This window comes from Bombus huntii, chromosome 14 (assembly GCF_024542735.1).
Source record: "Bombus huntii isolate Logan2020A chromosome 14, iyBomHunt1.1, whole genome shotgun sequence".
Classification (NCBI taxonomy): domain Eukaryota; kingdom Metazoa; phylum Arthropoda; class Insecta; order Hymenoptera; family Apidae; genus Bombus; species Bombus huntii.
The window spans coordinates 5,938,687-5,958,517 of NC_066251.1; the positions used below are offsets into that span (position 1 = coordinate 5,938,687).

The following is a 19,831-nucleotide window of genomic DNA, read 5'->3' on the forward strand; positions in this document are numbered from 1 at the left end:
TTTCTGGAGAACCGGAAAAGTTTATCTCTGATACGCGGTTACTATATTTGTCTGCAAGTATTGCATTAACAAGCGATTGCGCCACTGTCTTTAACTTGCACGAAAAAACCAAGATTCTATCGAAGTAGAATATTCTTTCTACTTACGAAATTCGATGAACTTATTTTTCTTCGTTTATTATATTATGCGTGTTATGTAAAACACTTCGAAATGTCGTTGGTACTGTAACGAGACCTGATTATCAGGATTACATCGGCGAAGTTTGAAACCAATCTGAACATGCGTATAGAAATTTTATTGGAAATAAAGATATATTTAGGAAATTGAAAGAAAAAAGAGACCACCAGCCTATAATCCTTTCCCCGAAAACTTTCGATTCTCTTTTAAAACGAAGAGCATAGAGGAATAAATCTGGGATTATTAACTTCCGTTACACTGCTAACTAGAAGAGATCTCAAAAGAAGGAAATAATTTATAATATTAAAATATATTATTATTATACAAAAATTATATTATATTATATATTATATAAATAAATTATTATATATTTAAAATATTCCAACATTTGTAGAAATCTTTTATGAATATGTTATTTGTCTTCTATTAAACATTTTCGAATTTCATTACTACTATCCTGACGTTAGGTCGTAATTAGACTATGCTATATTATTATAGATTATATATTATACTAAAACGAGTATTATATACTGTAATTAAGATTGGTGAAACTTGAAACCAATCTGAAAATACGTATACAAAATTACAAGACGTTCCACAGAAATTACAAAGTGTTTAGACAGTTAATTAATCGCTATATCGATAGTTATCACATTTAAGTTAATTTGAAATGAATTTAAGGTGAAATTAAAATATATCGTGACAGGATAATCACCGAAAAATATCCCATCGCAAGCTCATGTGGTTATCGTACGATACTACTGATTGAAGTATCCTAAAATTAGTTACTTAAATTAGTTATAGTAGAAACCAGTCGCAGAGAACGGAAAAGCAACGCAAGCATGAAATTGTCAAATAACAAAGAATAAATAAAAAGCTTGGACTTACGTCAGACGAAAGAATAAAGACGCTCGAGAGAAAGGTAACAAATTATTCAGCAAACTGTATTCCCAAACAGCCCCGCTCGACTATAAACGATTCTCAATCCAGCCATAACATTCCTATTTCCCGTGCAAATACGCTTTATTCCTCCCACATAAACAACGAGAACCACGAGCAGCCATTTCATAGTTGTTCCGTCTCGTATCTACAAGCGCGCGCGTGCACAATTTTCTCCCATGTTAATTTCAAATTTGGGTACTCGTCTAGAAAAAAAGAAAAAGAAAAGACAACGAAAGGGACGTAGAAATATTTCAAAGCATCTGCGAATTTTACTTTCTCCCTCGAGCGAGGAATTCGCGTGGAATTGCGTGCCATAAATTTGTCGAATGCCAAAATGGATGCCGCCGTGTCAGAAAACAATCGAATTCACAGGGAGCCGAGGGGAGAAGGAAAGAAAATGGTGTCACGGTTATTGGGTCGTTTCATAACGCGCGGCAGTACGTGGGCAAACTTATTCCTCACCGATAAGACCGCGTTCTCAACACAGACGACAGCTTTCGTTCATGCCAAAACAAAGGGAAACTGACAGACGCTCGGCCATCTAAGAGGAAGGTAAAGTGGATTCTTCGGAGCTTTTGTTCCAGTCCAAGTATCGTCAATAGTTGTTCCACGTGACGGACTAGCCATCGATAATGCGGTAGCCTTCGCGATGTGGTCGAATAAAATTGGTTCAGAAACAATGCTGCGTCAACCACATTCTTATCTCGTAATTAAGAACGAGCCAAACCAGTACGATCACTGTAACTGCACTCTGTCCATAAATCATCTTAATGGCGGTAACATTTTTCAATATAAAATTAAACTTGGTCTTTGGAAACGAGATTGAAACGTGCTGAATCAAAGATGTTAATTTGCATCATCAGTTGTGATACTGTGAGCTACTGGCTTAGTTCTGTACGTACACTGTGCCCTATTAATTTAAGTTTAGGTTAATTCTATTGTATCGTAGCGTATACGATACACGTTCAAAATGTATGGATAGTACTATTTGAGTTTGCAACTTGACTTGTTGCATTTTACGCTATTTTATATTATTTTGTTTATCGCTAATGGTCGTAAAAGATGCTTGACGCAGTCGTAAATAAGATACATAATAATACAGTTGCGTCAACATTTCGTTTGTAATTACTTTTTTTGATTTTATGACACAATAGTTGTATTCTCGAATTCTATTCGATGCATATTTTAATTACGGGGAGGAATTTTAAGAATGTCTTCGATATTTTCCTCGAAAATTTATTCCTTTTTCCATCTAGCGATCTTACGATCTTATGAAGAAATCGAAGTATTTTACATCACTGTGATAACCTATTTTTTCCCCAGATACAACTTCCAGTTTTACTAGCGAAAAGAATCTCCTCGTAGCAAGAACAGAAATAACAGTTCTTTGAACAACACTCGCCACCTTTAATCACGAAACAAATTCGATTTTATTTGGAAGGGAGCTGGGGAGAGGATCAAGGTCCCAAAGGTGGGAAACCAGACGCTGGATGGCTCGTGAAAAGAGCGTTGATCGTCGAGATGGGATAGCCGAACAAAAGTTTTTCGTGAGTGGAATCGATTGTAAAAACACTGGTCCCGGTTGCGCAAATGATCGCGCGAATAAAAGGGAGAAAGGGAGAAAGGAAAAAAAAGGAAAAGGGAGAAAGGAAAACGCGGTCAAGACCGATCGATCCTGCCAGATTAATTACAATGCAAATTGATTGCCGCTACTTTTTCGCCGGAAGCAAATTGATTTTCCGTTAATTAAATGTCGCCGTTCGACCCGATCCTAATTAGGATTCTCTCTTCGTCAGTCGGTACTACAAACCGAGATGTGTCCTTCCATCTCTCTTGCCCTCGAGCGATTCGATTCAAGAGCGTCTCTCTAGAAGAGAGATCTGCAAAGCTTTCAAACAGCTTTTCCTCTCCCGAGCCAGAAGAAGCCACGAGAAGCAGAAGAGCAAGACGGACGAAGAAACCGGAAAGAAGACGACGACCAAGTAAAAAGCAAAAAGAAAGAGGTAAGGAATCAGAAGAAGAGGAAGAAGGATAGAAATAAGAAAGAGGAACGTAACGGTGAATGGAAAGCAGAGAGAAATCCAGCTTTCCGCACGAAGGACGAGCCTCGTCGAATAATCGATGGACCTGGAGGATCGGTTCGACCGCACTGGTGGCTTTTTCCACCGTGGAACGAGTCGCAGGTCGGATGTAACGGAGAAACCGAAAGTGCAAGAAAGAGGAAATATATATATATATATAGTTTTTAGTAGCGTGCCGGAGAAGGAGAGACAAGGATAAAGCTAGGCTGAGAGACGTTGCTGTTCCGCCCTGGAAAACAGAGGTGCATTTCTCCCGAGGAAAAGCCATTTTCTCGCCTCGCGCCGCTTGTTTACCTCGGCTCATTTATAATTTCCACTGCACGCTGGCTGCCTCTTGTTTACGACGTCTCGACGAATTCTCCAGCCGAGTCGACGATTCCACCCCGTTCACCGCGTCGGGATACAGCCAGTTCGATTCGAAACTTCCGTCGACCCCCAGTTGTTAACTTCGCTTACCAGACTCTCGATTAGCCAGTTGAGAGACAGACTCGCTGTTACTTTGTACAAGTGCAAGTGCAAGTGGAGCGTGCTGCGGCTCGGACGCGCCAGATAAATTTTGTTTTGACAGAGACACGCACGTGCGTTGGAATGCGTCGAATTGTGCAGAGCTTTTTGTTTTTTATTTACGCTTTACGAGATTTCAGAGAGATGAAGCTTTTAGGTCTCGTATATGCGTATGTAGAGTGGAGCTGGGGCATTTTGATTCGACGCTTCTGCACCAGTTAACCGTATAGTTGCATACTATGTAATAGTTGAAACTTTCGAATGAATAGCATTAATAATGCACTGTAAAGTCGAACATAAATTATAATCGCTTTTTTATTTGATACTTAACTCGAATCTACGTTTAAGCCAAATGTAATCTCAACTTGATCGCAAAAAATTAACGAGAAGTCTCGTTTATCGATTAGCGAGAGAATTTCTCTGAATTTCAGCCAATTTCTTGAATTTCTTATCCGAAAGGAATTCGATCCCCTCCTTCCTTAAGAAATTCCTCTTTTTCCTTCAAATTTACCGCGCGACACTAATTGAGCTACTCAAAAGCCGAAGATTAAAAGAGACCCAAGACGCCCAACGCTGAACAATATGAAAACCCTGAAAAGAGATTTTCGAGGTTTAACGTCGAAGCAGAAAACCTTGCTTGACTCTTTCAAAAGCAAATCTTGATTGAACAGTTGGGAAAAGTTGTGTTATATATTTGCAAGTACTAAAATTGGCCTGACTGAAATTCATTTGATTTTATTAACTTTGCCATAAATATAAAAGTTCATGGTTAAGAAGCGACCCACTTACAGATACCTACAGGGTGTCTTCGAAAGCATGGTACAAACGGTTGGATGGTGATTCTATATGCAAAAATAAATTGAAAAAGAAGAATAACATTTTTTCGATTAATGCTTGGTTTCTGAGAAAACTAAATTTGGAAATCAGTCGGGTGTCCGTGCACTAAATGTAAGTTTCGAGGTATCCGAGGTTTCTAAACAATATAACTAAAGTACTAAAGTTCTAAAGAAAAATAGAGTAATATCCTTCTTCGTGAAACCATTCCAAATACAGACACGTTCACACACACACACACAAAATCATATCAACACATACAAAAAAGAAGTCGGCTATCTCGAAACTCACAATCAGAACGCGCGCACCCGACGGATCCTCAAACTTATTTTTCTCGAAAACGATACCTTAAACGAAAAAATGTTATTCTTCTTTTTCGACTTATTTTTACATATAGAATCGCTATGCGGCCGCTCGTACCATGATTTCTGAGACAGTCTGTACGCGAAACAAATCTCCACGTAGGGTTCATCTCTTCAATAGCGCTCATAAAAATGTAATTTACGTAAACCTATCCACATTCTATCTATTATTTATATATCTTCTATCAGTTTCTTAATAACTCGTTAGAATACAACGTTGTATACGAAATACCGAACGTCAAAGGTTCAATATCGTGTCAAAGCAATCGATAGTCACTTCGGATCCCTTTATTCCTGGAAAGTTATCGGTGAAACAGAGTGGTGACAACCACCGCGTGAAAATCACGGAACAAGTAACATCCGTCCGGAAGTGGAAGACGCGTACCGTCGAAATGGATCCGTTCTAGTTTCGAGTGTCGCGATTTTACCGTGACAAAGCGGCGTTCTGTTCGTTAGCAATGGCAATTATTCGACGAGAAAGGAAGCGACCTAACGACAACGAGCGAAAACGCCTTCAAACAACAAAGCCTCCATCTACGGCTTGAAACCCTTCTACCTTTCCAAATTCAACGAGATTTGATGCTGTTTTCTACTAAGAGAATCGCTTGCCCCTCTACCTTTTGGTGTTCTACTTTCTCATGTAGATTTATCTGAATATTAACAACGTGACGGAGTAAGAGTTTTGGCAAAGTTTCGAATCTTCAGGAGAAAATTATCTTGTACTCTGTTTGGAATTACGATCTAACACATTCGTGCCCGGTAATTGTAGCGAAATCTGAAAGGATGAAACCGCAAGGTAATTGAGACAGGGACTAAAATTTTGAAATTTTAATTTCAAGCGCTATACGTTCCATTTCTTTGAAATATAATGACTGACGGAAGAAAATTTGAAATTGATACGCCACGAATTTTAATAACTTCTGTACTTACATTTTTTTACCATGTTGGTAATATCTATTCTATAGTATATATTACGTTTATCCATCACTCCCACTATATACATATGTTCATAAAATAAAAAGAAAATAAAAGAAAATGAAAAGGATATTTTGAACAAATATATTGATTTCATACAAGTATTTCATTTAGAGACAAACAGGATTGGTACTTACAATGCTTGCAAATTCAGTTTTCTCAACAACTAAGGGATGGGACATACATACAGGCTTCTCTACAAATACTATTTCGTTGCTCAGGAATTTTCACGATACTAGTTCGAAAAAATAGAAAGCTTTCTGAGATCTTACATTTGAGATCGTACGATAATCGAAAGAAATCAAATTTGGAAAATAGTCTTAAGTCACACAAGTCCTTTCTCTCTGCTAAAAAAATGTCTCCAATTGTACTGCATAGACTTACTTCAGTTATGAGAATGCAATAATAACACGTCGATTTTATCAGAATATTCTGCAATTAAATCGCATCCTATTAAAAAGAAAACGAGCATTTGGATACTTCTCGTAAAAAGACGTGGAAGAAAGAGGGGGGAAAATATATCGTAAAGGTTGCAGAGAGCATCCGTGAGCATCCAGACTCGTGGCCTCGTGTTTTTCTCCTTTTGCTCGTTTTTCTTTGCATCACGCATGCAACCTGTACATTCTCCACGGCAGCCAACATTGCAGGATATTTTTCACGTTGGCCAGATCCGACGATTTAAAAGGCAATCCTGGCGACTCGAGGTCGAAAGGCCGAGTTGACGAAAATTAATCGAACATAGCTCTCTGCGACTCACGGAATCCTGATTTCTAGTGGTTTGCCCCGTCGAGAATCGAAACAAACGTTCGAGAGATTGGAACACTTGTCGTTTGGGGACTCGCGGGAGACCCGGCTTTCCCAACCAGCTGGTTTTCGTCGGTGTACTCTGTAACTGACTGAGATATTAGGCCAACCACCGCTCCAACTCGTTCGTTTTTCGGCAGATTGATTTTTCGCGAACAATTTTCCACTCTGTTGTCTCTGGTATCGACAAGATTGTTGGATTTAAGATAGATACACATGGCTCGCGAAAGTACACGAACGCTTGGACATATGCACGTTATACGGAACATTTTGGAATTTCATCGACACTGTCGTGGGACTCGGTGTAAAGAGATACGAAGACTGGAATTCGGTGGACTACCTTTTTAATTAAATATTTTCCTTCTTTTTAATTCGACGAAGTAGAATGACCAGAATCGTAGTAGTCATGAGACTTTTAACCAGCTAGCTGTTGCTACCTCTTTGAAAAGTCTGTACCTAAAATGTGTCGCAATAAGCAAGCGATGACGAGTATACTCGTCACCATACAGTACGTGTGGTTGTTGTAATATAGAATCAAGTTGTAATAAAATGACTGTTTTATTTTCTAATCTTATAACTGTAATTTACTGCAAATTGTAACTACTTTTTACGTATGACGAGTATACTCGTCAAAAACAGCTAACTGGTTAAGAACCATGTCGATTTTGATGATTTCACCTCAAAAAGAGTTTGTCAACGTTACTGACATAGAGGAATAAATGTGTCAAATTCCAATGAAAAATATCGTGTAGATTCTTAGCAAAATATTCTAAAGGGAACCTAAAATAACACACTTGAATATTTTATAAATTAAAAAACCGAAACATCTGAAACTTGATATTTTGATGGATTTGATAATCCTATAATCTGCGAATAAAATTACGATAGTTAATGAAGTCTCCTTTAAAATATACCAAGAGCTTCAAATATATATGAATTTCTTCTATCTAGGAAGACATTTTAAACGAATATTTGCAAAAAGTTCTCGACGCGTTAAGGAAATATAAAGAGTACAGTTATTACAAAGATGCATAGAGTTTCATCGTGTTCCATATATCATTTGTATTATTTACGCGACTAAGCAGGTTTCTCCACACTATGTTCAATATTTTCATCGATTTGAACGCCTATGATACATTTCCAGCGTCTATCACAAAATTTCTTTACTCCATTTCCTCTCGCTTTCTTACTTTCACATCTATCTGCGTCTTTACTGTCCGCGATTCTTCTGGGAAACGAACGATATAGGACAGAAAGTTACTTTCGAAAGCTCTACATTTCCGCGTGTTGCTGTCACTGGGTGTAAATAACGTACGAGGTTTTGTTCACTAGACACCATTTTCCTCGACCGATTCGAGATCCAGTTCGTTCGAACAACCGGTATTTCTAGTTCATCCGGAAATTCATTGGTATCGATTTGATCTCTGTTTCGATGATTACATAATTTCTCAATGATGTAATCTTTTAACGTTTTTTCAAAAATCACAAGCTGACGTTAAATCTGATAGATCCGTTCGATAAAACTACGCGGAGAGTATAATTTCGAGTTAATATAAATACGATGTGATTTAAAGTTTCTTAGAAACTAAGAATAAAGTTAGAAAAAAGAAAAAATAGGTAATTCATAATTTTTTATTAAAATTTGATACACCCTTACGACGATGCATTTTTAAAAATTCGAACGACCTTTGGTAAAAGATACGAAGGAAGGCTTGCTTTTCAGATTACGTATTTTTCTTGGTTGTATAATTCACTGTTAATTTAAATAGAAGCTTTATGTGTACTTCAATCGCGTTGTATGGTTGGTCGTATAAGCTTCTGTTAATTTCACGCTGTTCTACCGTTAAAGATTCTATTCACAAGAGGTCGGAACTGTCTGTAACGAAGATATCACACGGTAATTGCACGCTATTCGCGTACCTCAGCTGGAGCCACATAAACACCTGTCGTGCACCAATGCGTAGGGAATCACCACGGGAATAGCAAACGCTCCATACCAAAGAGAAATTGTTCACGATCTTGCGACGAGGTGGTCGATTAGCTTCATCGATCGCGGCAATTCCCCTTTCGTTCAAATTTATGATACACCGCGGTATATATGCTGCTCGCCATAATGGTCGCCATAATTATTCAGGCATTTCTACTAATCTTAAGAAAAACTGTTTCGAACGTGAGAAAGCGACTAATTGTCAGTTCCCAGGTGGAAACAAATCGCGATAATGAAAATGCCAGAAGATTTCTCGTTTATCAGAAACTTCAAAGTCCTATGTAATTTTCTGCGATAACTTTTCAAAGAAATGAGCCTAAAGCGTATGTGAGTCGCGTGCATTCGTTCTACGCTGGTCGGACAATAGCAATGTACAGGGTGAACCACGAATCGTGATCGGTAGAGATGACTCTGTTATTAGCAGTCCGATGGAAAATGTTCGTATGAGGATAGCACGCTTTCCAGAGAGCTTCAATGTGATTATAGCAAATTTTTTGTCGATTCTTTCTTTTCTCATGACTTTTCAAGGTAACCTTGAATTTTTTGCAAATGAACCTATCATCTCTTTACACTTGTCTGTTAGACGATTTTAGTCGGCAAAAAGATTGCTATAATCGCGTTAAGGCTCTCTTGAAACCACGTTGTACTTTATAAAAACATTCTTCATCCGACTGATAATAGACAGATTTGTCGCTTGTACTAAATTGACAGGTCAAAACAGCACATTTATTATAACCATGCGAACATCGTTCGAGCAAGAGGTCGACTCTGCGACAAATACGATCACTGCGTGCATTCACGTAGAAAATACAATCAGATACTACGTAGCATCAGTTTGTTTTACGCGTTAATTTCGAAAGTTCCAATGGTTCTGTTTCATACGTTAACTGGAAAAGTAATTATATTTCAGGCTGACCTTTCAAGACGTTAACCGAGCACAGACTGGAAGCTCGTTTAGACGAACCCATTGATCTAGCCGAGCAACGAGTAGCCACTTACTACGAAATAGTTTAGCGCGCAGGAAATGTACCTACAGTTACCGTAAAATCAACTAGTACAGTTTAGTTACAGATTTGATTAACTGATACTGAGTGGTGCAGCAAGTTCTAACGTCCGCGCCACTCCGCGCACAGTAAGTTACCAGATGGCTCGTCACTCCGCTAAAATCGTTGCATGTGCGTCTGCACGAACCTCGACTTCCGTTCCAATCGCTTTATCGTCCAATTAGCGGAAAACCCAGAAAAATATCGGCCACCGTTACAACGAACACCCTGTATATCCATTGCGTCCGCCACACGAGCAAGCATTCGTACACGCGAACGCCTACCAAACTACGGCATCGCGAATGTACACATTATTACCGGTGCATTTACATGTGTATAATAGCGTGCAGCGCGCGCATACATTCGCCCGATCGTCTGTGTGTACACGCGCGGGCAAACATGCATAATAGCGCATTATTGGGGCCGAGTTAACGCGTGTGTCGTATCGATTCATCGACAGGAACTTTCGAGCCGGGTCCAAACATCGGTGACTTCAGGAGCGTACGACGCAACAAAGGGTCTCTGCGAGTCTACAGGCCGAAGATGACAAAGGTGGCCGAGCCAAGGTGAGCCGGATGTTTGCTCGGAAATAATTCATCGTCCGCAACTCGGTCGAGTCCGCCAGGCCTGAATTCAGGTGACAGGAAGTAACCTCCGTGCGCACCGTCAGTCCGCTCTCTCTCTCTCTCTTATCAGCCGCTGATAATTTCAATGGGTTCTTCGGCGGAGGCAATGAATTTGGCAAACGCTTGGGAATAATTTTTGTTAAGGGGATTAAAAAATATTCTGCAAAGTCTACGAGTTGGCTCTTAATTATTCGCGGATTTTCAGGCAGAATTTACGTTGATTTTCTGAACATATAGTTAAAGCTGGATTATCGAAACTGTAGAATCAACAACTGGAGGGGTAAAATGCGAGAATATTCGATTTTGGGAGGGATAGGGAGTGATTTATTGCTAATGGATCTTTTTATTTCTTTGTTTCACTCGCAGGGTGATAATTCACTTGCGGAGTTCCTTGGTTTAGGCGATAATGATTCATAAGGGGAATTATAGAGTATTCCGTTTCTGAACGTAGTTGGTAATGCATCCATGAATCTTATTCCTTTTTTCTCCTTTTTTTCTTTCGTTCAGTTATGGTGATTCGCTGGTAATTTTAACGCGTTAGTAGATTCTTCCATTACACTCGATGGAATCTACAGAACACTGATTTTTAAAACCGGTTAACGAGTGAAACCTATGATACAGGTGATGTATAAAATAATGTATAAAATCTATAATAAATCGCAAAATAATTCATAGATTTTTAGGTGAACCTTTGAATCAACCAAACGGAGAGTCGAGAAAGAATGTTCTCTCGATAAAAAGCATTTCGCCGTATTCATCACGCAGCACAATCGTAACTGCAGCGTTTTAGTAAGAATCGATTAAAAAGATTAAAGAACATTCGATTAGAGAATTTCAACAATTATTCGTTCGTTTGATAAAAAATTCCACGTACTCCATTCGCGATAAAGCCAGTTCGTCCTCGAACATATACGACGTGTGCAGAAAAAGATCACTTCTATTACACGATTTCACCCTCGCAACGCGATTCACCCTCTGCCCCTGAAACTGCTACGTACTCGTCGGAATCATCCTCGAACAGCATATGCAAAAATAGAGCAATCCTGTTACACGATTTTCACCCTCACGACGTATCTCAATGTAACCCTCTGCCTCCGAAATTAGCGCAAACTGGTCGAAACCTTCAAATATTAACAAACCCCCTGTACCTCCTGTGAAACTACATCAAGGGGAGAAGATGTTAGGATCTCATCCGGAATTCTCTACCCCTAAAATTGCCGCATAGTCGTCGAGATCATTTTCGAACAGCGTATGCAAAAGAAAAATAAGAAAGAACAACCCTACTACACGAGTTCTCCCTCGCCGCGTAACTCAACTAAAATTAGCCCTAAGATTAGCAAACATTCGTGGAAACTGTTGGAATATTAACCAACCACCCGTATCTCCTCTGACACCACATTAAGAGGGGAGCAGGTTAGAATATTATTCGGTATTCTCTGGCCCTAAAATTACCACGAATTATCTCGTAGAAATCATGGTGGAAGAGCGTGTGCGAAAAGAGAACAATCCTGTGATGCGTGATTTCACTCTGTCAGAAGTAACTCGACGTAACCCTCTGGCCCAGAAATTAGCAAACACTCGTCGAAACCTTGGAATATTAACCAAGCCCTGTATCTCTGTGTATTTGGAATTACACTAAGAGCAGAGGATGTTGGAAAATCATCGGGTATTCTAGGTACGCGCCTAAGCGAAACACCTGTCACGAAAGAGGGAAACTTGAGAAGCAGCTTCGTCTTCGAGGTAAGCACCGTAGGAAGACCACAACTCTCTTATTCGAGGCACACATTCGACGCCAGGACGAAGCTTCGAGAGAACGATTGCACGTCGAACGTTCAACCCGGGGTCTTGAATAAGTATTCAAGCAGCACGAAGTGTATCTGTCGCTTAGTGTATCGCCGTTGGTTCCCGTGTAAACGATCCGGTTCGTGTATATGCACAGTAATACACACACGTAACCTATTCAGAAGCGAAGTAACCTCCGAACAGCAGACATTGTCGACGCTTCTGCGCCCGCGAAACAATGCTTTATTCCCTAGACACCCTAGGGTCACTAGAGCTGTCTATCGAGGCAAGGAAGCTTACAGCGTGCAACCAGGGAAACGTTCTCTGTTCCTTGTTTTCCTCGTCCAGAACTGTGATAATACGCGGCGGAGACTACGTACTCCCCGTACAAGTTTTTCCTCAGATCGATCCTAGACCAGCAAATGCAATGAAAAATGCAGTCTGACTCCGTGGCGACGCACCCTATTCCTGCTTTGTTCTCAGCTTTTTTTCTTTCTTTCTTTTTTTATTACTCCGGATCGGTGAATATTTGATACGAGTTTTCTTTCTTTTTGCCTCGAAATGAGAAAAAAAGGAGAAAATTTCGTACGATCGCTATTAAAGAGATTTCACCGAGGCGGTTCTTTGTTGTGGGAATCTTTTTCAAAAATAGTATTACATCGGTATTCATTGGTTTTTCGTTAATAATAATTATAGATAGATCGTATTAATAGAAGTTATATTTCATTGATATACATTTGGTAGATTGTTATAAGAATTGCTAAGAAGAAAAGAAAATGTAAAGATACGTACGCCTGCAGCTACAAAGAAATGGGATAAATAAGATATTCCTCGATTAGATAGATTTTATGTGAGAATAGTAAATGCCTCGTGTGCTCTTTTTAGGAAACGCGAACGAATTTACTACGTAATTAAGAATATTTGCAGTCGAATTTCGAGGATCGAATTCTGATTTTCAATCCAAGAAGAAAATTTCTTTTCGCCAATCGTTAATAATAGAAACTATGCTTTCGAAGTTTAGAGTTTCGGAGCTGTGCATTGAACTCGTTGAATCCATGACTGTCGATAAAAAAGCTCTGAAATAGTTCCAAAGTCAGAGAGAGAAGTGAACGAAAAAAAAAAAAAAAAGAAAGGGAATAATCGATACTTGCTAAATTAACGGGAAAGAAACGTCGATTGGCTACGCGTGCATTGTTCGTGGCAATTAGTCGCCCTTCTCGCTGGGACGAGTTAGGTCTCGATGAGAAAAGAAACATCGAGGGGGTAGAAAGAAAGAAGAGAAAATCCACGTGCGGGTAAACGCTCGTGTTTCAATCGATAGGATTGGCCAGTCACTAACAGACTAAAACATAACCGTGTAAATTAATTTGGATTTAATTAACACTGCAGGAAATCGATATTTAAAATTAATTAGCAAATTGTCGACCCGATAAGAGAGGGTATCGAACTGGGATTTTATTATGTTTATACAGCGTACAATGAGTGGTAAAAATATTAAATAGCATAATGCATAAGCAATTGTAATTTTCAGGAAAAATTAACATTTTGGATATCCTAACCGTTAAATGTATAATATTGCCGTTTAGTGATACACATTGCCTACGAAAAATACGATATTTGCACACGTTCCTATTTTTCAATCTATTTATTACGTTCTACGTTTCATTTTTACGATAGCAATGTTTTAATCATGTGAAAGTGCTCTTACGATATGAAATTTAACTTAATTAACTTGATTAATATTAGCATATAAATGCTACGATACATACAACGGTGTGCAAATTTTGCATATCGACGATAATACGTTCGAACGTACGATCATATACCTAACGAGTAGTTAAGTAATAAAACACCGATACGATCGAACAGACGTACTATTCATCTACTAATAAACTGTGTTCTACTTTGTACCGTTCTGGGAAATTTTATGCATCAAAGAGTTCAAATGAATTACGAAACTGTCGTTTCGATAAGAAAAAAAAATATAGAAAAGCGAATTTGCAAGTCAAGTGCCACCACGTGTATATGCACGTGTACGTCGATCCTTGTCGAATGGATTTGAGCGATGAAAATATTTCATAGAACACACCCGTCCATACACAGAATCATGAATCACGCGGATTCCTTCTATCACCGGTATAATTACGTTTGCCGTTGGACAACCTGCTTGCACGAGAGAGCACGTTCTGTATATGTGTAGAAGCACAATGCACAAGCATGTACCAAGTGCATTCTAACGCGATATACCAACGTGACTGATATTTGCTTGTCAGACAATAAAATCGCTTAAGCAGAATGGATTAGCGTTCGAAGAAGTCAACAGGAACGATTTAGGCTTAGATTAAGCAATCTTCATTCACCAAGGTCGACTACGATATTTCGCTTCGATCGAAGCCGTAAAATATGAGAAACATCGATTTGTGCTTCGTTTCGTGTAACGTGAGAGTCTCAAGGTCGACAATGAGACTTGCACGATTAAAGTAATTAATTTACGAAATGTATAAATAGAAGAAATTTTATTTCCGCCCCCCCCGTTGTATTATGTATTTTTTATTTAAGATAAATGGATATCGTAATTAAAAAATGAAATTAACATTTATCGATCGTGCGAATGTGAAACAAATTAAATTATACTGTGCGCTTTATGTAATAAGTTGCAACGTCTCGAAGGTTTCGTTAGAATTCTATTTTGTTAAAGTTTATGATAAAAATTAGCAACAAGTCTACAACTAATAAACGAGGGAGTATTTTTCATTTTATGATATTAAGCAGAAAGGATATGAAAAATAAAAGAGCAACTAATTTAATCGTCGATGTAATCAAAATTAATTAAAACGACAAGAAGAAAAATTCGATTCCTCTAAATCGTGAACGATAAAGTTCAGTTAGTGGACTGCTATTTTTACAGATTTTTGAGAAATTTAAACGCGAGAAAATAATCCCAAACACATAAAATAATCAAATTACGTGTACCATTTGCTATGAGATGCAATAGGTAAAACAAATCTCTCTGCTCCGTCTCTACCTTTTCAATCCTCTTTACAAAAGTACGAATTTTCAGAAACAATTCCAATGTTAATCTACTTTCCTCAGTTAAAACATAGGTCCGAAGTTGCGTAACCTCAATCCTCGTTCATCAATTCGGTTCTACGTATTATTTCGCCGGATAACGAGAACGAGACTGGAGGTCGAGGAGGGAACAACATGATCCAGATATCACCAGTCGCGCCTCTTATCAGTCTATTACGACAGTAATAACGTTCTTGATTTCACCGACATACAGATCGAAGCCAACACTACCAACCTACCGACGAACACATCCGCAAATCAGACTCACACGATGCAAACTAACAAACAATCTGTTCAAAAAAATCTCTCGTATGAACAATTTCTACGTTTCGAGGGTTCACGGGAAAAAGATGGAATAATGTCTATTTATTCTTTTACCATTGAAATGTGTTATACATTGCTTAGAATTGCAAATAAACATCGAACATGACGCGGAATAAAATGAAGAATAAAACGTTCTATTTTGATATAATATCTATGAGAAAATATGAAGATACGACACAGACACTGGAAAGTCAATTTTCGTTTTCTTCCCCTATTTTCCTCATCCCTATTTTCGGCCATCTTTCCATTGGAAACCTGGTTCGATGTTGGAACGACGATTTTGGTTATTTTAAGCGATTCCACTAATTGCTTTTCTCCCCGGTGCTTTCTATTCGATAGGGAGGAAACTTTTCCAACGAGGAAACTAAAAAAAGTAGAAAAAGAATGAAAGAGAGAAAAAAAGAGAAAAAGAAGACCATCGAGTTTCTGTTTGAAGTTCCGTGGAAAATCGGTTTAGGAGATTTCAACGAGGACCGAGCAGGTGCGAGATTTAAACTTGCTACTTTCGACGGTATTTCGGTTAATTAGGTGTCGCGTTGGAAATTCCGCTTTATCTTACGGACGTCGTATACACTTTTACAGGATGGAAAATTTTCACCAGTCGTCTCACCTCTGTTATTATCAACGTCGATAAGGATTTCATCGCTGGTGGAAATAACAAAACTCTCAAAGTCGTCTGGGAAAACGCCTGTCAACTAAAAATGTATCTGCAATTCAACGTTCGATAACGCTTCGTCATATTATGTTTGATACCCTCTTTTTCTTTTGATGATCTGCTTTCCATGCGATTGTTTGGAATTACGTTCATTAAGAATACGTCGATCTACTTTTTATGTCCGACGTTCCCTTCGATAATTTGTTTGCTCGTGATTGACACGAATTGATAAACCTTCGGTTTGTTTCGGTCGCGTTAAAATTACAGTGACCTAGTTTGTCAATAAGTCATTTGTTTTCAGATACTAAACGCTAATTACGTATTCGAGTAATGAAATAGTGCTTCACAAGAAATGGAGTATTATAGCTATTATTAATTAACCTTGATGTTCTCTTCGCTACTATGTTACTTTCGTATCCCTCTGGATATCTTTTATTATTTTCTTTTATTATTTTATCCGAATGGAGCACAAATGGAGTACACAAAAAATAGTAAAATGGCATTGAATGCTAAAATCAAATATTTCAAAACTATTTATATGTCGATAATATCTACTGAAACATTAGCATCCATTTCAGGTCATACAGACCCAAGGACGACAGGATTAAAAAATATAATATTTCAATGAGAAAAGAAAAACTCACTTTGGACTGATTTTCTTCATCTCCCCAATCGTAGGATTGTACGTATGGTCTTCTCCACTGATCCTAGCTACTCCTTCGTAAACACTAACACCATAACCTTTCTCCACGAGGTCCACCAAATCCCGGAAATTATCATGCACCTCTGTCTTCTCGGTCCTCGACTCCCTACCTACGTTCTCACCATCCTTTCCACTATTCTGCGTCGTACCGGACATATCACCACTGGTCTGCTCTTTACTTGCATTCGTTCGTTGCAAATATCTCCTGCGAAAGTTATAAATCGTACCGGTATTCGGGTCGTCTCCGACCCGAACACGCCCATGGCTGGGTACTAAATGATGTCCACTATATCCAAGATCCATCTGCAGATCCATCACCAATAGAATAGTGAACAATATCGCGAAGGCACTCAGGCCTAGCATCAGTTTGTCCCGGATGCGAATCATCCTGATTGTGAATTTCATCTTCCAGTCGTTCCAATCTGGAACTTTGCAGCCAGATCCGATGACTTTCTTCTTCTTCGCCGATCTTCCCTGACCTTTGCTCTCGTTATTTTTACCACGATCAGCTGTGATCACCGAAGCAGACTTCAGGGCCCCTTGGTTGTCATCTCTTGCGTCAGATTCTAAGTCACCGAGGTTCACGCGAATTGTCACGATGCCTGAGTCACCCAGAGCATCGTTCACCGAGGTAGACTCTATCCTGAGGTCAGAAATGACACGTGAGCCGTGCGTTGGCTCGCAGACAGGCGTCGAAGGGTGACGAGTCGCGTTCTCGTCCAGCCTGTTCGCGACTAGCCGCTGTTTACTTTGTTCTTCCGCAGGCTCGCCGTCTCGCAGCTCCTCCTCGTCCCCACCGCTGCCCGCGAAATTCGCAAGTTTGCATTTTACGAGCGACGTGAGCCGCGCGTGCACTTCGTCGCCTTGTATTCGTGACTTCCTTGCCGGAACGTGGTTATCGCCTGACCCGTGCGTGCTATCACGCCTCGACGAGAGCCTCGGCGACCTCTGAACCTGCCAGTCGTCCGGCGGTGGCGATCGTTTCGCTTTCCACGACGTCCACTCTACCTTGTCCCGCCACTCCAGCGACCTTGACTGCCCGCTACTCGACTTTCCGCGATTGCAAATGGGTCTGACGAATCTTCTATGAGCTATAGGCGAGCAGTCTACCGTCACGGTGTCTATGGAGACTTTGGAGATGGGGAATCCCACGTGGAACTTACGGTGAACCTGCTCTATAGCGTGGACGAGGCTCTCTTCGCTCCAGGATCTTCGTTGGCCTGATTGCAGCGCCTCCAGAAGCTTCGTGGATTTTTCTAGACGTCTTCTAATGAGAACACGTTGCTCCAAAAGTCGGAGGTTGTTCTCCGTTCGAATCAGATCCTCCACGTCTTCTACCGAGACGCTTTTAGACGAATCTTCGTTCTCGACAAAGTATGTCGAGGAGATTTTAGTTGTTGATTCGTTCAACGAGTGATTGGTTCTTTCAGTCTGAGGCTCCTTGTGAACCAGCAGAAAGTCATCCTCTATGAGCTCAGCGCTTGGGCACACGACAGAAACGTGAATATTATTAGGTTGCTCAGGATCGATACCCGTGGAAGACTGTTTATTGGTAAAATCGGGCTCCAGAAGTCTCTGTTTGGACTTCTTTCTACGGACTGGTGCCACTGGTCTCTCTTCGTCCGTAGACTGAAACTTTTTTCGTAGAAGAGGACTCTTTTGAATATTCCTGACCAATCTCTCGCACCCTTCGGTAATATTATCCTTCGAGCTTCTTACCAATCTTCTGAGGAAAGAATCGCTCTTGTGTAGCTTGGAGCGTGCTTGTGCCTCCTCCTCAACGTCCTTGGAGCAAGGAGCGTCTAGACGTTCTTTCTCTTCGCTGGATTTCCTTTTTACCCTGAAGGTATCAGGATTTTCTTCGGATTTCCTTGACTTTTCTCTGAAAGTGAACTTGAACTTAGGCCTGTCGAAGTTGCGCGACGATTGCACGCGGTCGCTCAAGCTCTGCTTGATCTTACCGACGTTTCGTCGTGCCCTGAACCGCGAATCCTCATCCCTGATCGAAGAGGAATCGACTTCGACGACGCTGGAGGTTCGAGCTCCTCGCGACCTTGACCCGCTATCTTCGAATGTCTGGCGGCTTGAACGTGTCGTCTTCTCTGTGGAACCACTTTCGGGACATCTCCTCTCGTCCAGAGTTTCCCTCGGTCGCGAGACGCACCGGAAGCTTGGAATTTCGAGCGCGGATCGCGAGATTTGACCGAGGTTCCGCGAACGTCGACGTTTTGGCGAGAGTCTTCTTATCTAAGTCACTAATACACTGGTTGGCTGAGACTCGAGATGTTTGTTGAGTGTTTCACGGGTTCTGGAATGTTTCAGACGTCGGCCTGGATACTGTCAGCCTTTGGACTCCACTGCGCCGCGTTCTGGAAAATAAACAAGGCGGGGATGTTAGGTCGCTGACCAGATGCGAATCTCAGAGGGTGATGCATCGGTCAAAACAATCGCAGCATCGTTTTCTGGATTAGTTTCAATCTTACGCACGCTTCTTGCGTTCGTACGATTTTTTTAAATTATTGTTTTAAACTAAGCTATTGTCGTAATTGAGGTGTCGATTTATCGCGTCGTTTTTATTCGTTTGATTGGTACGAAGAAATTATTTATAGTAGTATCACGTCCTCTGATTGTTTTCAGCAGTGTGTATTGAATTTGTTCGTATGAAACGTTGGCTTTTATTCAAATATTATATACCGACTCAAAGTAAATTTTGCCTAATCTGATGTACTTATTTTCCTAATGGTAAACTTTTGTCTCGTTATTATAGATTTCTAAGAATTTTCTAAGAATGTTGTCAGGAGTTGTTAGTACATTAAACGAAATCTAAATGGAATAATAATTGTTTTTAACCTGCTTCGGAATAAAGAATATTGTTTTTCTAATAAGATGAAGATGGAGAGCGTTTACACTCTATTAAATTACTTGGTTCCAAAGTACTGCTTCCTTTTATGCACGACTATAAA

At 39.9% G+C, this 19,831-nt stretch overlaps 2 protein-coding genes across 4 annotated transcripts in view; both read right to left on the reverse strand.

Annotated features, from left to right (window-relative positions):
• LOC126873110 (extracellular serine/threonine protein CG31145) overlaps positions 1-19,097 on the reverse strand; it is a 93,070-nt gene extending 73,973 nt beyond the window's left edge. For 2 of the 3 annotated variants that reach the window (XR_007692307.1, XM_050633647.1), the window contains exon 1: positions 16,810-19,097. Coding sequence is in view for 2 of the 3 variants with exons in the window: in XM_050633647.1 (XP_050489604.1) it covers positions 16,810-17,273 (464 nt within the window). In the remaining variant the exon portion in view is untranslated. The remainder of the gene's footprint in view (positions 1-16,809) is intronic. The other variant, XM_050633646.1, reaches the window with a different exon arrangement.
• A 3-nt stretch (positions 19,098-19,100) lies between these two features.
• The window catches only part of LOC126873116 (coiled-coil domain-containing protein 137), a 97,418-nt gene continuing 96,687 nt past the window's right edge, over positions 19,101-19,831 (reverse strand). The window contains exon 7 of the transcript XR_007692310.1: positions 19,101-19,237. The gene's annotated coding sequence lies outside the window, so the exon portion shown is untranslated. The remainder of the gene's footprint in view (positions 19,238-19,831) is intronic.